At 37.9% G+C, this 17,286-nt stretch overlaps 2 protein-coding genes across 6 annotated transcripts in view; both read left to right on the plus strand.

The window, feature by feature from the left end:
• The window catches only part of LOC107708356 (retinoic acid receptor RXR-alpha-A), a 124,882-nt gene extending 111,308 nt beyond the window's left edge, over nt 1-13,574 (plus strand). For all 5 annotated transcript variants that reach the window (XM_016512550.1, XM_016512551.1, XM_016512552.1 and 2 more), the window contains 5 exons: nt 4,898-5,027; nt 6,889-7,021; nt 9,538-9,629; nt 10,806-10,911; nt 11,131-13,574. In XM_016512550.1, coding sequence (XP_016368036.1) covers nt 4,898-5,027; nt 6,889-7,021; nt 9,538-9,629; nt 10,806-10,911; nt 11,131-11,278 — 609 coding nt within the window. In that variant the 3' untranslated portion in view covers nt 11,279-13,574. The remainder of the gene's footprint in view (nt 1-4,897; nt 5,028-6,888; nt 7,022-9,537; nt 9,630-10,805; nt 10,912-11,130) is intronic.
• Nucleotides 13,575-16,886: 3,312 nt separating this feature from the next.
• On the plus strand, nt 16,887-17,286 carry LOC107708337 (serine/threonine-protein kinase pim-2-like). The gene is made up of 2 exons (XM_016512530.1): nt 16,887-17,016; nt 17,149-17,286. Exons 1-2 carry the CDS (start codon nt 16,887-16,889, stop codon nt 17,283-17,285), a joined length of 267 nt encoding a protein of 88 aa, XP_016368016.1. The 3' UTR covers nt 17,286.

The following is a 17,286-nucleotide window of genomic DNA, read 5'->3' on the forward strand; positions in this document are numbered from 1 at the left end:
GACAGTTATTTTCATAGTTTAAACATTACAGTCTAACTCATCCTGCTGACTGTAGATGATGGTTTAACACAAGATATTAAAGAAAATGATGCAGTCTAGTGTTGGACAGCAGGGAGACACTTTACTGGAATATTTTCCCTCTGTAGCGCTTTCTTGGCCGGCAGTCAGAGGTATCGTCTCCCCCACTCACCCGGCTCCCTCCCGCTGTCCCCAGAGCTCCCCTTCTGTCTATGCTCTTTTGGAAGCCACTGCCCCGTGTGCTAATTAATCAGAGGACCTCGGCCCGAGAGTGCAGCTCATGAATGGGCCGCCACTGCTGCTTAATGGTTGGGGTTTGGCCAAGCTGAATGAAGTGTGTTTATCTCATGGTGACCTAGAACAGGAGTTAAACAGGCGTTAGTAACATGCCTCCAGTTAGGCAGGGAAGAGCCGCCTTTAAAGGAGGAGAATATGGTCCCGTCCGCTCATTTTTCACCTCTCTTTTTTGCTTCATTTTCACATTTAGTTTACATAACATTGAGTGTGATTAAACATATTTTAATCACATTATTTATTATTTATATTTATTATTGATATTTATTATTTAATTTGATATTTATATGTATAATACATCTTTAATATTTATTAATATTAATAAATATTTTAAAAAACTGCCATATTGGCCAATAACCAGTATTCTATTTCAAATTTCTAGGCTTTTTTTTCTTGCATTTTTGAAACCTCTAAGAGAGTTTTGTTGTACATGTAAACACACTCATTGTAGCCATTTACCAAGGTACTTGGAAACTCTTTGTTTTGTGTTTGTTTTACTGATTCAATACCTCTGACACACAGGAAGTGTTTCTGCGACAGGGATGTCACATGAGCTTGCAGACGTCTTGCGCAGCTGTAAATCCAGACTGCTTTTTCCCTCTCTGTTGTCACGTAACAATAATATAGTTTAAGCAGACAATGAAAAATTGAAATGTCTCTCATCTCTCCTCCTCAAGTGATAAAAATTTCATAGTGCGATATGCAATCGCGGCGTTTCTGCAAGAACCCGGGACCAGGATCTGCTGTGAATAATGCAGGCCGAATGCTTTCCATTCAGCGAGAACAAAAACAGCCGTTGTTTTGTGATGGTCATGAAGAGAATGTTATCAAAGCGTCTCCTCAAATCTGAAAGCGTTGTTGTCACTCGTGCCCCGGGGCTAGCGTTCGCCCCGCTCCGCCGAATCTCACAAGCAAATCATATGGCTGGCTGTATTCACACTAAAGAAATCATTCATGGTGGTTTTTACCTCCTCTATCAACCACTTATTTTCTGCTACTTGGATACATTTTAATCTAGATCAAGGTTCTTCAACTTTGGATATGGATAGGATGGATGTATAATCCCAATTTACATATTAATAAGGCATAAAAAGCCATTAAAATAATCATTATTGATATATTTATGTATTTATAAAACATTTAGCTGAGCTTTAGTTTTAAAGGGGTCATATGATGTGATTTCAAGTTTTCCTTTCTCTTTGGAGTGTTACAAGCTGATTGTGCATAGATAAGAATATTGTATTTTGTTTAACTAATTGTATCTTTTTTTTTCACAAATATTTGTTAAAAATCAAACAATAATTGGCAGACCCCTGTTAAAGACTTCAATTACAGAAATGCTTAAATTTATGTTTATTGTGCTAATATTTAGATTTGTGGATCTTTTTGTTTTTTTAAATCAAATTTTGGGTCATTTTTGGTTGTTTTGTAGAAGAAACGAGGTCAGTGTAAACAGAGCCAAGATAGCTATTCATCATTCATGAGTATTACGGTGTTTAACGAGAACTCTGGGAGTTGTATTCTTTTGAGGAGCGTCAGAGTCTCTTCACCACTTCGCTTTCCTTTATATTGTTGCTTTGTGAATTAATTATCTGTTTGTTTATGTATTTGTTAAAGAACATGGCAGAAACTGTTGCACCGAGGAGGATCGTCTGCATGTCCCCGATCAGCCACAGAAATATTCATAAGCTGCTTCTGTTTTCTGAGAGATGCTTTGCGTCTGGCTAACAGTTTGCCATCTCCAGCTTCTGCCTTTGATCTGCTTCTGTTGTCAGTGCGAGTTTTAAACAGCCGCTTAAATACTGTAGAGGGGAAACATTCAACAATTTCACAGGATTCTCCTGGGAGTTCCCGTGTTCTGATGCGAAATCACGGAAGAGCCCACTGTTTATCTGTCGTCAGTCATTTCCCAAAGTACAACTGTGGAGATGTTTCTTGCCTCTAATAATGGTCACAAAGTGGTCTCACAAAGTATTCAGACACTTAAGTTAAACTTGATGTCTGAATGACACTGCATCACATACACAATCTGAAAAGAGGCATCTGCAAATCTAATGATTTTAGAGCTTTTCTCAGAACTTCACATTTCTAAAGGCGTTTTTGTATTTGCTGACCAAGGTTAGTTTATTTCATTTTCTTTATTTTATTCAAAAATTGTATCTTTGTGGGTACAGCAGCTTTGTCAGTGGGGCAGTACCCTTAAAGGGACAAATTTGTACATTATCTACCCCTAAAAAGGTGCATATTAGTACCTTAGAGTAGCAGTATGTTACCTTTTTTTTTTTTCCCCCCTTTTTTTGTGTGAAATGTGAACTGTGAAAACGTCCTTTTTTTTTTTTTTTTTTTTTTTTTGACAATCTAGAACATTTGAAAGTCTTAAATGTTTTTTCTTCATTTTAAACACCATTCCCATCATGTAATTTAATTCTTTTTTCATTTTGTGTGTGTGTGTGTGTGTGTGTATACACTACCGGTCAAAAGTTTGGGATCAGAACGATTTTTTATGTTTTTTAAAGGAGTTTCTTATGCTCATCAAGGCTGCATTTATTTGATCAAAAATACAGGAAAAATGTAATATTGTGAAATATTATTATGATGTAAAATAACGTTTTTCTATTTTAATATACATTAAAATCTGATTTATTCCTATGATGCAAAGCTGAATTTTCAGCAGTCATTACTCTAGCCTTCAGTGTCACATGATCCTTCAGAAATCATTCTAATATACTGATTTATTATCAGTGCTGGAAACTGTTGTGCTGCTTAATATTTTTTTGGAACCTGTGATACTTTTTTTCAGGATTTCTTTGATGAATAAAAAGTTAAAAAGAAGGGCATTTATTTAAAATAGATAAAATGCATATGTGTCTTTTTTTTAACTGAGCTATTTTTTAAGGACTGTTAGATGAGGCTGTTTCAGTGACAGTGGCTGATATATTGACCCTTTCAGAAGCTCTTGACTCTTAATTGTGGTGTCACTGTGTCGAACCTATTAATAAACTTCCTGCGCTGCACTCGAGTGAATCTAGCAGGCTGCCAAAAGTAAGGTCAGGATTTTCCAGGAATGCACACTCCCTCCCACTAATAATTTAGATTAATATGAATATAATTTTTTTTATCCCCCTCTGTTTGTTTTCTTAAAAACTATTTGTCCTTTTGCCCGCTGCAATGTCCTGTTGATGTTTTCTAACGCCTTCCCTTTTGACACTTGAGTTGAAAAACGGCACTCAACGTCTATTTGTTCTCGTAAATCAGCATATTAGAATGATTTCTGAAGGATCATGTGAGACTTTATACTGGAGTAATGGCTGATGGAAATTCAGCTTTGCATCACAGAAATAAATTATATTTTAAAGGATATTAAAATAGAAACCATTATTTTATATTGTAATAACATTTTGCAAGATTACTATTTTTTTCTGTACTTTTGATCAAATAAATGCAGCATTGTTGAGCAAAAGAATCTTTTTTAAAAAAACATTACAAGATTAATGATTACTTACTGATCCCAAACTTTTAACCGGTAGTATGTATGTGTGTGTATATATATATATATACACACACATACATATATATATGTATATATATTTTATTCTGCAATGTCCTGTTGATGTTTTCTAACGCCTTCCCTTTTGACACTTGAGTTGAAAAACGGCACTCAACGTCTATTTGTTCTCGTCCTTTCAGAAAACCCTCTCCTGCTGCTTTCCTCTCTCCCGCACTCCATTGACTCACTCTTTCATCTTATAAAACAAAGCGGCGTATCTATCCCTCCCTTGGCTTCACGCAACGTGAAGCTGGAATCATCTAGGCCATTTTTCATATCTCTCATTTGTCCTCTCTCTTTGATGGAGCCGGAGCGTTCCGCATCGAGACGTGCTAATAGACTCAAATCTGCAGGAGGCATTAAAGGCAACTTGCCGTACGCAAATTCCCTCATGTGACATCCCCCACAAAGGCATTTTCAAGAACAATGCAAGAATTTTACCACACATGTTGTTTGACAGTTAATTGCATGTCCTTCTCTGGGTCCTTTAAATGTTTAGTAGCATTCCGTAAATGTTTGGGAACGAGCAAATATGTCAAAGTTAATTTAGTTCCAGGGAGCTTCCTGCAGGAAAGGCCTGCTTAGAAAGGGAGTCATTTTTTAGCACCAGCTCTCGGCAGGTATTTCCTGCGCAGGCCGGGGCAAAAGCACTGTTTGTTTTGCCTTCCTGTTCACTTCTGCTCTGAGAGAATTAGTTCTCATGTGTGGGGCCGAGGAGAGCGGTAGCAATCTTCAGTAATAGTTCCCCTTAAACGGATGGGTTATTATTTAGATAGCTAGCTATAAACATGTCAACATTTTGAGTAACTTCAACTAACCTTGCCTCACTGTGAAAGCAGTTGAACTGAAAGAGAAAATTAACTGAACTATGCTAATGCTAGCTATAGCACCCCTTGTGTCAACAGTGTTTACTCGGATTGTGTTTTAACATATTTCAAAACATCAGCGTGTGAAACCAGAAGTGTTTGCATTGAATTTGTTTTTCTGACATTTGGAAAGACCAGTGTTTGACACCTGTGTTCTTGTTTCTTCCACCAGCCCAATGATCCAGTCACAAACATCTGTCAGGCCGCAGACAAGCAGCTCTTCACTCTAGTGGAATGGGCCAAGAGGATCCCGCATTTTTCTGAGCTCCCGCTGGACGACCAGGTCATTCTTCTACGAGCAGGTGAGTTTAAGAGTACAAACAGATGCATACTTAAAAGAGAGAAACAGGATGAGTTCATTATAAAGTCAAATATTTAATTAGAAGAGTGTTGAAGTTAAGCTGCCTCTATGGCTGTTTCAAAACCTAGTTTGGTGCCTTTCTAGACTGCATTGTAGCATTCTGCTTGCTTGGAGGACGTGTTAGGTAGAGGTCGACCGATATGGGTTTTGTCAATTCTAGTAGGGTAAAACATAATTCCGCTTTCGAAACGGTCTGTTTTGCCCTGCCATCATAAGCTGAAACTGTGTGAACAAGAAGCGGCTGCAGCGTGTGAGTTGCTCCGTCTCTCACGCAGCCAGAGAGAGATTCTCCGGCGTTCCGCAACAACGCTTAGCTGCCCGCAGATGCGCCTGCCTATAAATCAGCCTAATTTGCAGCACAATCGGCCAATGCCGATTATTTAAAAAATGGCAAAAATCGGCCGATTAATCGGTCGACCTCTAGTGTTAGGTTTCAGAGGTGAACTAGAAAGTCTAAAAATGCCTGAAATTGCAAAAACCTCCCTGAATCAGGGTTTTTATTTATTTATTTATTTATCTATCTATTTATTTATTTGTTCACTCCTTTTTAACTGTGTGCTGTTTATATGGCTGTTTCAAACCTTATGAGCTGCCTTTTTAGACAGCATTCTAGTGTTCTGCCTACATAGATGACGTGCTGGGTTCAAAATGTGCCTGTTATCAAAAATGCTTAAATTTCTCCTTGAAAATATCATTGTGTATTGTATTAGATACACACACACAATATAAAAAGAGGCATCTGTGATGCAAATGTTGTAAATATATATATTTTTCAGAACTTTATTTCATTTTATTTTATTTAAACTTTCAACATTTGACAGTTTGAAAGTGAAAAAAAAGGGTTTGTCTTAATTTTGAACAACTTATCCATGATTTTGTTTTTTATAATGATTTTTGCAAGATGCTTATATTTGGAAAATGTATAGGCATTAGGAAAATTCTTTTTATTTGTTAATACTGTTTCTACTATTGTATCTTAAAGCTAAATTCTAGGTACTAAATCTACCTTTGATACAAAAAACTGCTGTCTGGGTTGGAAGTTAATATGGTTTTGAAAGGGAAACGCGACAAAGTTTCATTTCATTTACATTTAGTCATTTAGCAGATGCTTTTATCCAAAGCGACTTACAAAGTAGAAGCAATCAGACCAACGAGAGAGCAACAATATACAAGTGCTGTGACAAGTCTCCGTTAGTCTAGCACAGTGCACATAGCAAGGTGTTTTCAGAAAATTTCAGAAAAGTGCTTTTATATAAAAATGAATGTCAAATATTAAAAAGAGGTAAATGAAGTCTCCATGGCTAATATAGTGGTAACTAAAAGGGGCAGGTGTCCTCACTTAGTTAAAGGACAGCATTGATGTGTGAAAAGTCAGTTGTTCTGTCGCAACAGTTTGTGTACAGCATCAGATTTATGAGTGAGTTTCTAAGAAGCTGACAAAGTATGACAACTAGATGCTCTGTAAACCACCATTCTACAAATAAACTGCTTCGCTTTTAATTTCCTTTATGGCCCATTGTATTAACGAGTCATGCTTATCTTCCCAGAACAAGCTAAAGAGCATGTTGAGAGGGTCTTCTCTCGTTCTGTCTCTGAGCTCTCAGGTTTTCTATAAATATCCCCTTTAGTTCTGCTGTCTCACAGATGAAAGCATCTCAGCTGTTCCCAAGCTCAACTCTGGGGAAATGAGGGAGTGGGGTAGTTGCTAGGCAGACTAGTTAAAGGAGCCCTGTCACTCAGATGCTTGCTTAATTCCCTCTTACTGTGTGGAATGTTTTATCATGATTTTGTCTGTCTCTCAGGATGGAATGAGCTCCTCATTGCGTCATTTTCACACCGTTCAATAGCAGTGAAAGATGGGATACTGTTGGCCACAGGATTGCACGTGCACCGGAACAGCGCCCACAGCGCCGGAGTAGGAGCCATATTTGACAGGTTAGAATGATACTTACAGTGTTGGTCCGCTGAAAGTTTGTGGGGAAAAAGTGTTAAGAATAAAAAAAAACATAATTTTTTTAATTTCTGTAATATATTATGTACTATTTTATGTATGCATGTTTTTATATTATTTTATTTAAACATGTGTAAACCATATTGAATGAATTTTATTTATTTGCATTTTTTGTTTGTAATATATGAGGCTTTGGCTATATGGAATATATTCAAACGTGATGACACAAAGAGATGATCACACTAGAAATTTTCATGACAAGGGCAGAAGAGGAACCTTGACATTTCTGCCAGCGGAACTCTGAGACAGAAGGGCAGGGAGGAGCGAGCTTTCTATCGATTTACATCGATATTCATTAAATATGCAGCCGCGCTGGCAACAGAGGTCATGCAGAAATGGTTGAGTGCTCAGACAGAAAATGTTAAAGGAAATCCATTTGTGTGTCATTTATGATAAAATCAAAAAATATGGAGGGATACACACCCAGTGTTGCCAAGCGCTTTGCTCTGTATCTGTGCCCACAAAAACCTGAACAATGCTTTGCAATAAAGCTACCAGTTACTTTTTTTTTGTCCAGATCTCAAACTAAATATGGTTTGAAGAGGGCCGTAGTGGTTACAGAGTACAACGTTTAGTTGTGAAATGCGCACCAACACAGCAGCAGCACCACTTGTTGACATGAAATGCATTGTTCAGCATTCCCATTAATGAAGAAAGTTAGAAAAATAGAAATAAATTATATAAGAATAGCAATGATAAAAAGTAAACCTTAAGGCAAATGTATATTTTGTGCAATTTTTTATATAATATATGTATATTTTGTGCATACAGTGTGTATGTATATATATATATATATATATATATATATAATTAACCAATAAAGATTAAGTTTACATTTGTATAATACAATTTTAATTTTAAAAAGTTTTCTCTATTTAGTACAAGATAAATCTGTTTGTTAATGAGAGTATTTGTGACCCTGGACCACAAAACCAGTCTTAAGTCGCTGGGGTATATTTGTAGCAATAGCCAAAAATACATTGTAAGGGTCAAAATTATCAATTTTTTTAATGTCAAAAATCATTAGGATATTAAGTAAAGCTCATGTTCCATGAAGATATTTTGTACATTTCCTACCGTAAATATATCAAAACTTAATTTTTGATTAGTAATATGCATTGCTAAAAACTTAATTTGTACAACTTTAAAGGCGATTTTCTCAATATTTTGATTTTTTTGCACCCTCAGATTCCAGATTTTCAAATAGTTGTATCTCGGCCAAATATTGTCCTATCCTAACAAACCATACATCAATGGAAAGCTTAGTAATTCAGCTTATTTATCAAGCTTATTTATATATGATGATGTATAAATCTCAATTTCGAACCATAAACTTAGCCTATTTATGCTTAAAATGTTATGCTCAACGTATTTACTGAAAACATGCCTTATACACACTTTATTTGGAGGATATTGTTACTGAGAAACAAAACAGAAATACTGATTAAGAAAGTCATGACTGTAACAAAAAAGCTGTATTAACAGTAATTGGACATTAACATCTCCTGCAGCCGTGTCACCTGACTCTGTTCAAGACTCTGCTCTCAGCGCCCAGATGCTGCTTTAGCGATTAGAATACACCCGGCTCCTCTGGAAGAATGGATCTCAGTGTTAATGCTGCTCGCATTAAGATGCGCAGCCCTGATAATGTTTCTTTATCAGGTCCCCTGCAAGTGACAGCCGTGGCACAAATGAAGTGGATGGTCGACTTAAACACTGGGCTGAAGTTCCCCACCCCTCCACTTATTGTTCCAGGAGGCAAATTCAATTAGAGTGCGTTAAGAGTGGGAACGAGGATGCCTCGCACCAGTGTGTGTGCCGTCACCCGGTCACACAAAGGCCAAGACTGTCAGAGGAGACGTCACCCTCTGAATCAGAGGAAGTGATACCAATCTTGACATTTTATTGAGGCGGCATTGGTATTTGACAGTCACTGCCCGTCAAAGCAGTAGTGTAGTAATATCTGCCCACATGTGTCTCATTTCCCGACAACTGATCGTGTTGCAGTGTCCTTCATTAATAAAAATCTATCGGGGCAGTTTTAAGCAGTGTAGCCTTTTTTTTTATTTTGCTTTTTATTTGAACACCATAAAGTTTTTACAATGACATGTTTGACAAGGGGTAAAAATAAATAAATAAATAAATAAAAGTAATAAAAACAATTGTACATTGTAAAAAGAAGGAAAAACAACATAGATTATATATATATATATATATATATAGTATATACATATATAAGAAATTTTTTAGACCTTATAGAACTTACAGAGTTGACAGAGTATATTGTTTTATGATGCATTCTCATTTAGGGCAAGAAAAGGGACCCCATGTTCTCTATACTGACCATGACTTCCTGAAACTCTAATTATAGCAGGTTCATACTTGGCATTATTCAACCTGTTTTCAGTCTTAACCTGTGTGTGTTTTCTCCTATATTCAGGGTGCTGACGGAGTTGGTGTCAAAGATGAGAGACATGGAGATGGATAAAACAGAGCTAGGGTGCCTTCGAGCCATTGTCCTCTTCAATCCAGGTACTACCCTATGGGCCCTATTTTAATGATCTAAGCGCATGGTCTAAAGCGCATGGCGCAATTGCGCTTAGGGTTTTGCTAGTTTAAGGACGGGAAAAATGGTCAGCGCACCCAGCGCATGGTCTAAAAGCGTTGTACCTATTCTCTTAATGAGACATGGGTGTGTTTTGGGCGTAACGTGCCATAAACCAATCAGAATGTCATCTCCCATTCCCTTTAAAAGCCAGTTGCGCTCGCGCCATGGCGGATTCGCTATTTACATGGCGGAATAAAATTTTTAATTTTTTTAAATGTTTGTGTGCTGCTGCGCATCCCTGTGTGTGTAATAAGCAAAGTGTACGCGCGTTGTGCACCCGCCTATAGGCGCATGTTACTAAAAAATATTGCGCCAGACTTTAGACCAGGTTTTTGTTGGTCAGTGGTGCAGTCTATTTCAGCTGCCTCAAAATAGCAACGTGCCAGCAATGCGCTTGAACACACCTCGTTTTCAGACTAGCACGCCCATGGGGGCGCAAATGCATGTGCTATTTAAACAACGTGGCGCAGGACGTGAAAATGACAACTGCGTCGGGCTGAAACTAGCAAAAAAACACTTGCGTCGCGCTTTGCGCCGCATTGCGCCAGGTGTATGATAGGGCCCTATATGTGATGCTACCAGTCAAAAATGTGTTTCTAATGATAAAAATCTAAAGACGTATAGCTTTAGTTCTTGAAATCAATATTGTAAACAAATTCAAATTGCCTGTGATGTTTTCCTGATCCCATGTCCAATAATTTCCTGTCAGTCACTCTTGATTGTCTTAACACTGGCCTTTGTACCCCAGAGTAAACATACAGTCACTGGCATGAAAGTGTCTCCCATTCATTAATGAGGAAGAATCCAGCACATTGCTCATTCTCCGAGGACAGACCTCTCTTCTTTTCCCTTCACTTTATATAGTGGGGGGAAAAGACAGCTCTCATTTTCCCTCTCAGCCGCCTCTTCCAGAGTACCAGATTGAGTTGAGAGAAAAAAATTGTGTTAGGAATCGAGAAACGTTTTTTAGAGCAATTCTGCATTTTGAAGATATTGGTTGGGTTCCATTAGTGGTGTTTTAGCGGCTGCATTGTTCTTCTGGGAGGATGTGCTGGAGCACTACTCCAAAACTTAACTTTGTTATGCATCTTCTATTTCAGACTCCAAAGGCCTGTCAAACCCAGGTGAGGTGGAGGCGCTGAGAGAGAAGGTCTATGCCTCTCTGGAAGCCTACTGCAAACAGAAGTACCCTGAACAACCTGGAAGGTACAAGAACCACTTACCTGCAGGACCTGGATGATATATATTGAGATATGATCAAAAATATCTTTTTTGAAGAACAGCTTCATACTTCTCAGCTCTTGTCTGACTTCAAAGGTTGTCAGATTGTCAGAGTCGTATCAAGTACAGATGAAAGAGCTATCAGTTTAATTGGACATCCGTCTTGTTTTTACGGCGTTTGATTATGTGTGTTTTTGTGTGCAGGTTTGCTAAGCTGTTGCTGCGGCTCCCTGCCCTGCGTTCCATTGGACTGAAGTGTTTGGAGCATCTGTTCTTCTTCAAGCTCATAGGGGACACGCCCATCGATACCTTCCTCATGGAGATGCTAGAGGCGCCCCACCAAATGACATAATGACATAATGCCCTCCTGTTGCCGGGGGGACACAAGGGTCTGCCACCCCAAAGGCCCCTTAGAAACTGAACACGTGACACCATTTCCCAGAGCAAAGGAACTTTCAGAACCAATACACAGTCATGGCGTCCATGGGTCTGTTTTATACTTTGTATAAAGATATAAATATATATACAACACATAAGAAAAAAGATGACAATGGGCTTCAAGCCCACAGACAACAGTGGACACGAGTGTATCAAACTATCCTTCAATGGGTGCATATGAAAAAAAAAAAAAACGATAGATTTAGTGGAGGTGCAGTAATTGCAGGAATGTCTTGCGCAGGGTCGTGTATTTTGGGATACAATGGGTCTTATGAGAGGGATCCAGGGCTATAATCAGCCTCATTCAGGATTTAATAGGGCCATCCTGGGCTGGCGTGTCTGGGCACATGAAGACTTATGGGAGATGATGGTAATGTGGGTAATAATCGGGGTTTCTAACACAAACATAGTGTTTTCAGCCCCTGGTGGGAGTTTTTGCGATTACAATCCTGCTCAAATTGCCGTTTTTCCCTCAAGCGGGCAGTTCCTGATAGAATGTTCTTGTAATTACCGTCATTTAAGAAGTGAGTTTGCTCTGAACCAAGTGAGGAATCACAGTTCACCCCGAGCATCATCAGTGGTGTGTGGGAGACGCAATAATGACGTAACTTCAGGATCAGACAGGAAGGGACTCCTGAGGTCGCTGGGAGCAGATCCCAGCATCTAATGAGCCACCCTGAGTTTTGGATTATGATCATTCACACTTGTTCATTATGCACTCGAAACATGAGCTTTTAAAAATCCAATCTGCCTGTTCTCACAGAGCCCATGATGCTGAACGATGTAAACTAAGGACGCTTATAGTGGATATCCTGCCACCTGTAAGCCGCCCACATGTCCCACTGTGTCTCGTCTGTATACCAATTCACCTCAACACTTGTACAGTTTATTACAGCCAATTCAGTATTGGTATCCTGTATTTTTTTTGGATGCTTTTTCAAAATGTGTGCCGTTACCTCTCTTTCAGTCACTTTTACTATGGTATATCGAGTCTTTTGTGTCCCCCGTCCACTCCTGCGTCAGCCGTTCGCACGAGCCGCCTCATGCATTCAGGTCTTGCAAATGTGTGTTATCATTAGGATGTTTCTAAGCACTTAACCTCATGTTTCATGTCCCATTGTTGTGTTTTTGGAGCTGCCTTTTTTTATGGGGTATCATGTTTCCTGGGTCTTTTCTTTATTTCTGTATGCTGCTGCTGCTAAACTATGCATTTAGCATTTTTTGTTTTTTCTCCCCAAAGACTGTCCATAGTGAGGTTGATTTTCAAACTCTGGCAACGAAAGACCACATGTGAACAAGGTTACACCGCCAGGACCAAGATCCGGGTCTCCAGCAGTTTATTGAGAGCCATTAGGAGTGGAGCAGTACTGGTAGGGAATAATACTGAGGCAATGGGAGAGCTGAGACTTCCACCTAGTGGTGGAGATGCAGCACTGCAACATTACTTGAATTTTGTGCAAGTATTTAATTGGATAAAAAATGGCACTTTTACGTGATATTATCAGTGTTTGTTTTTGTTTGAGTGCAGTCTCACAAGGGTCTTCAGCAATAGCTTGATTTCGATCACTCGAGATGGTTTATCCAGAGTGAAGCCCAACCAACTTCAGTCGATGCTGTTTATTAAGATTCGTCTCTATGATTACATTTCTAAAAGATCAGCTTTTCGTCCTCTTACCCTCATTTCCTTTGGTGGCAAATGAATTTCAATGGCTTCACTAGACTTTTTAATGAATTAATATTTTGGATCACTGGTATCTTGAAGCCATATTCAGGTTTGAGATCAAAAACTTTCTCCTGTTGGAAATGGAGTAATGCAGAAATTATAACCTAGATAGAATTAATGCATACACAAATGCTTTATAACATAAAGCTATATTTTGTCTATATGTAAATGTGTGTATATTTCTAAATATGAAAGTAAATAAATCCAGTCTTTAAAATGTTTCCGAACAATTATTAGGGAGCCAAGCGTTTTTCTTAAATTGACTAAAACCAGGCCATAATTGCACTGTTGTATTCTCGGATACTAGAAATGTTTTTAATTGCTGAAGCTTTTGTGTTCAGCCTTGAATTACACACACAAAAAAAGTCCAATTTTAGACTAATACCAGCAGTTCAGAGCCCTAAGAAAAGATCGTACACCAGCTCCTTGACTTATGAATCATTTTATGTTCACAAAACCTCAAACAAATGTCTTGTTAGTGAAAAAATCTAAAGGAACCTGTTGCTTAGCCACTTTTTTGCCATTTAAACTAGCGAGGATAAACTTTGACCCTGACACAGTCACCGCTTCAGTCGTCACAGAGACAGGACCTTTTTAAAACGTTGAGAAAACTATAGGAAAAAAAATCTATTTTTGTACAAATGTAATTTTATCCCTTGCTTATATATCCTCCCTTCCTTCCTCTTTCTGTGGGCTGTTGTATACATTGTGTAAATGTTGATTTGAAGTGGGAAAATTCAAATCAAGAGCATTTGAAAGTGGATTGTGTGAGGGATGATTCCGACACCTTCACCCTTTTCACCTCCACTTTGCCTTTTGGTTTCCTTCTTTCGCTATCTCAGAGAGAAGGACTGTCCTCTCATCATATTTTGTCTTATTTTTAAGGAAATGAAAAAGGCATCTGTTCTACTTTGTGGGTTGTTCTTTGATGTTTTGTCTTTCAATCAAATTAAACGTCTAATTAAAAATATGATATGTGTTATGTCTTCACTAACTTGTTGGACCTACACATTTTCTATTAATTCCAATATAGTAAGGAGATTCTTGGGTTACACTTTATTTCGATAGTCCACTTTAGACATTCTACTAACTATAAGTAACTTTGTAACTACATGTCAACTAATTCTCATTAATCTGCATCTACATGTCTACTAACTCTCAGAGTAGACTGTTAGGGTAGGTTTAGGGTTAGTAGAATAAGTTGACAAAGAAAGTGTTAGAAGATAGTCTTAAGTGTTAAGCAGACAGTCTACTAATACTCTACTAACTGCTAGTTGACATGTAGTTGCAAAGTTACTTACTGTTAATAGAATGTCTAAAGTGGACTATCGAAATAAAGTGTTACCGATTCTTGCCTCATGGGATAAAAAATAATGCATGTATGTGGTTTATCACAGGTTTATCAGTATTTTCCAACTCTGAAGTTAATCCAACCATATTTGTAACTACACTGGGGTAGTTTTTTTTTTTCCTAGTACAAATGTTACCAACATACACAACGCTGAAACAATACTAACCCCCAAGGACGTTCTGTACGAGTAAACGAGGGATGCAGTGCCTTCTCAAACTATTGGATGAGAAAATAATCCACAGTACAAAAATAAAACCGCTGTAAATGGACAGACTCACTCACAACTCACCCACCCACTATTTATTGAGCGATCAGCTTGGTGAAATCCATCTCTATGTCTGTAACCACAATGCATTGTTTACCGAGAATTGATGTCTGGTGATCCAAATGGAAAGGGACTATTAAAAAGGGTAGCTGGACTTCTGTTCAGCAAACTATACATGAAATATAAAAATGGATACTGCATTTTTATACTGCGTTAAAAACATCTTGCAATATGTCAATGAAAACACTTTAATAAAAGAATAATTAGGCTACTCTACTTCAGGTCAGGGGACGTGGCTGTGTGACATCCATTGTTGTTCACACTGAATTTGGTGGAATTATTGCTATTATTCAAATATGAACATCTCTTTCTTGCTTACAGGCAGCACAACTACTAGTTATGTGCGAGAAAGCTTGCCTGTATGTGGCTGTGCGATTATTGCAATAAGGGTAAAATCTTTGCGTGGCAGATGCAGCTGCCACTCGACCTGCCACCAAAGATTTTACTCCTCCTCAGTTGTATTGTTTTGGGATCTGGGAAGATTTTCAGTTTAATCTACTAAATGGCATAGTGGTGTAAGTACACAACAGAGCATTTTCAAAAACAATCTAATTTTAAAAATATTCCAGAGCAGTTTTTCGAATTATTAGAGCTAATAGGCCTATATACACCCATATAAACATCTTTAACGTTAGTAAAATATTTCAATGTTACATATGTTGAGTATTTCCGTTTATTTTATCCAGTTTGTTTCAGTTTACCTTCTGTATGTTGTTGTTTTGTTGTTCCCCATCCTGACCTCTGCTGGTCACAGAGAAAGTGCTCACGGTTTTCTCAGTTTTAGACTGGTGCTGCCGTTTTCTCTGGGCTGCTGGATCCAACATGATTCCTCTCACTCTCAGACTTGCTTTCTGTTTAGATTCCTCTGGGTTTATAATTTTCTTTTTTTGTAAGGAAGTGTGTAATTAACTGTGTACTTACAGTAGGGAATAAAATATCAGCTTGCAGAATGATCGAACAGAATGAAAATGTCATCCTGTTTCTAAGCATTTCAGCAACATATTTTGTGTGTTTTGCATATTTTAAATTATGTGAAACAATATGCAATACTGAACATTTCAAACAGCAGTATGCTATTGTAGTCATTTTTTCTAGATTCCCTATTTAAAGAAATATGATTATAAAGAACTTGATTATCTTGCCATTTTCTTTTACATATACGTTACATAATGGTATGTGTTTCTTCTGTCTGCCAATTCACACCCACTACTTGTATTGCCAGAAGGTACTCTTGCTATATAATCCATACATTATGTATAGACCAGTGCTTTATTTAATGCGTTTAAAATGATTGAAATTGAAAAAAAAAGTGTCAATAAGAATATTAATTCTTTAATATGTAATAATTAATATGATTCATTTACCCATGCTTTTTAACATTTTTATTTTATTTTATTTTATTCTATTCCTTTTGCAGGTTGCCATCAGATTTATCCTGAAGAGGTCAGTGGACTTCCTTTTTGAAACTGTAAGTTGGCAAAACTTTATGAATATATCTAAATTAATCTAATTTATCCAAGTACAAGTTTGTGAGAAAAATCAAACATGCATATAATGAACCTTTTATTGAATTTTATTCTAGCCTGGATGTTTATATTCTGAAGTGGCTATAAATCTGGTGATGAAAGTCCCTAGTGTATATGCTGGAATGGTTTGAAGAGGAAGATGATTACATCCTCATCCTGGAGTATCCATGTCCCTGCAAGAGTTTGCGCAGATTCCTCAATGACAACAGGCCACGACTAAATGAATCACTGGCACGTGGCCTGATGATCCAAGCGGTCCTCAGAGCAAAGCACTGTCTTGACCGGGAGGTCTTCCATTGCAGCATCAAAGAAGACAACATGCTGGTCAATACATCGACGATGGAACTCAAATTAATAGACTTCAGTAGCAGTTGCCTTGTCAAATGTTCTGACTTTAAACATAACCTTTTAGATGTTAACTTTTTGTCTTAATGCTTACAATAAGCTCTAATAAGATGTCAGTCTTGTGTGTAGTGATTTAATGCTAATATGCTGCATTTACAAGCACAGATATGTGAAAACGGACAAATGAAATGTTTGTTCAGTGTAAGAATCTTTCTTTAATGAACAGGAGGTCACTACACACATACGTGCCCCATGAAATATCATGCAGGCCCAACAACAGTCTGGAGTTTGGGTGCCGTGCTATACTCAATGGTGACCGGAAATCAGACTGGATTTGACAGAATGATAGCCAATGTGACGATTGATCACACATTATCCAGAGGTAAGGGAACTGTTAACTACCAATAACACAAAGACGGTAGCATTTTCGTTACATGAATTTTCATACATGACAATGTTTGCATGTCACATGGACATACGTGACTAACCAGCTCTCTTGTGAAAACCTGCACAGAATGCCAGGATTTGATAAACCGGTGCCTGACTCGTGATCCTGCAGAGAGAGCAACTTTAGAGGAGATCTTACAGCATGAATGGTTTCAACAGGGACAAATGTCAGGAGTAGCTCAGGAGTCAGGTAGTGTAACATAGG

The sequence above is a fragment of the Sinocyclocheilus rhinocerous genome, unplaced genomic scaffold (genome assembly GCF_001515625.1).
Source record: "Sinocyclocheilus rhinocerous isolate Xijiao unplaced genomic scaffold, SAMN03320098_v1.1 scaffold1136, whole genome shotgun sequence".
NCBI lineage: Eukaryota > Metazoa > Chordata > Actinopteri > Cypriniformes > Cyprinidae > Sinocyclocheilus > Sinocyclocheilus rhinocerous.

Bases quoted from the DNA above. Each gene is read 5' to 3' on its own strand.
- LOC107708337 (XM_016512530.1), top strand. From the start codon at position 16,887: ATGAAATATCATGCAGGCCCAACAACAGTCTGGAGTTTGGGTGCCGTG. The intron at 17,017-17,148 runs GTAAGGGAACTG...AAACCTGCACAG, and splicing joins TGATCACACATTATCCAGAG to AATGCCAGGATTTGATAAAC.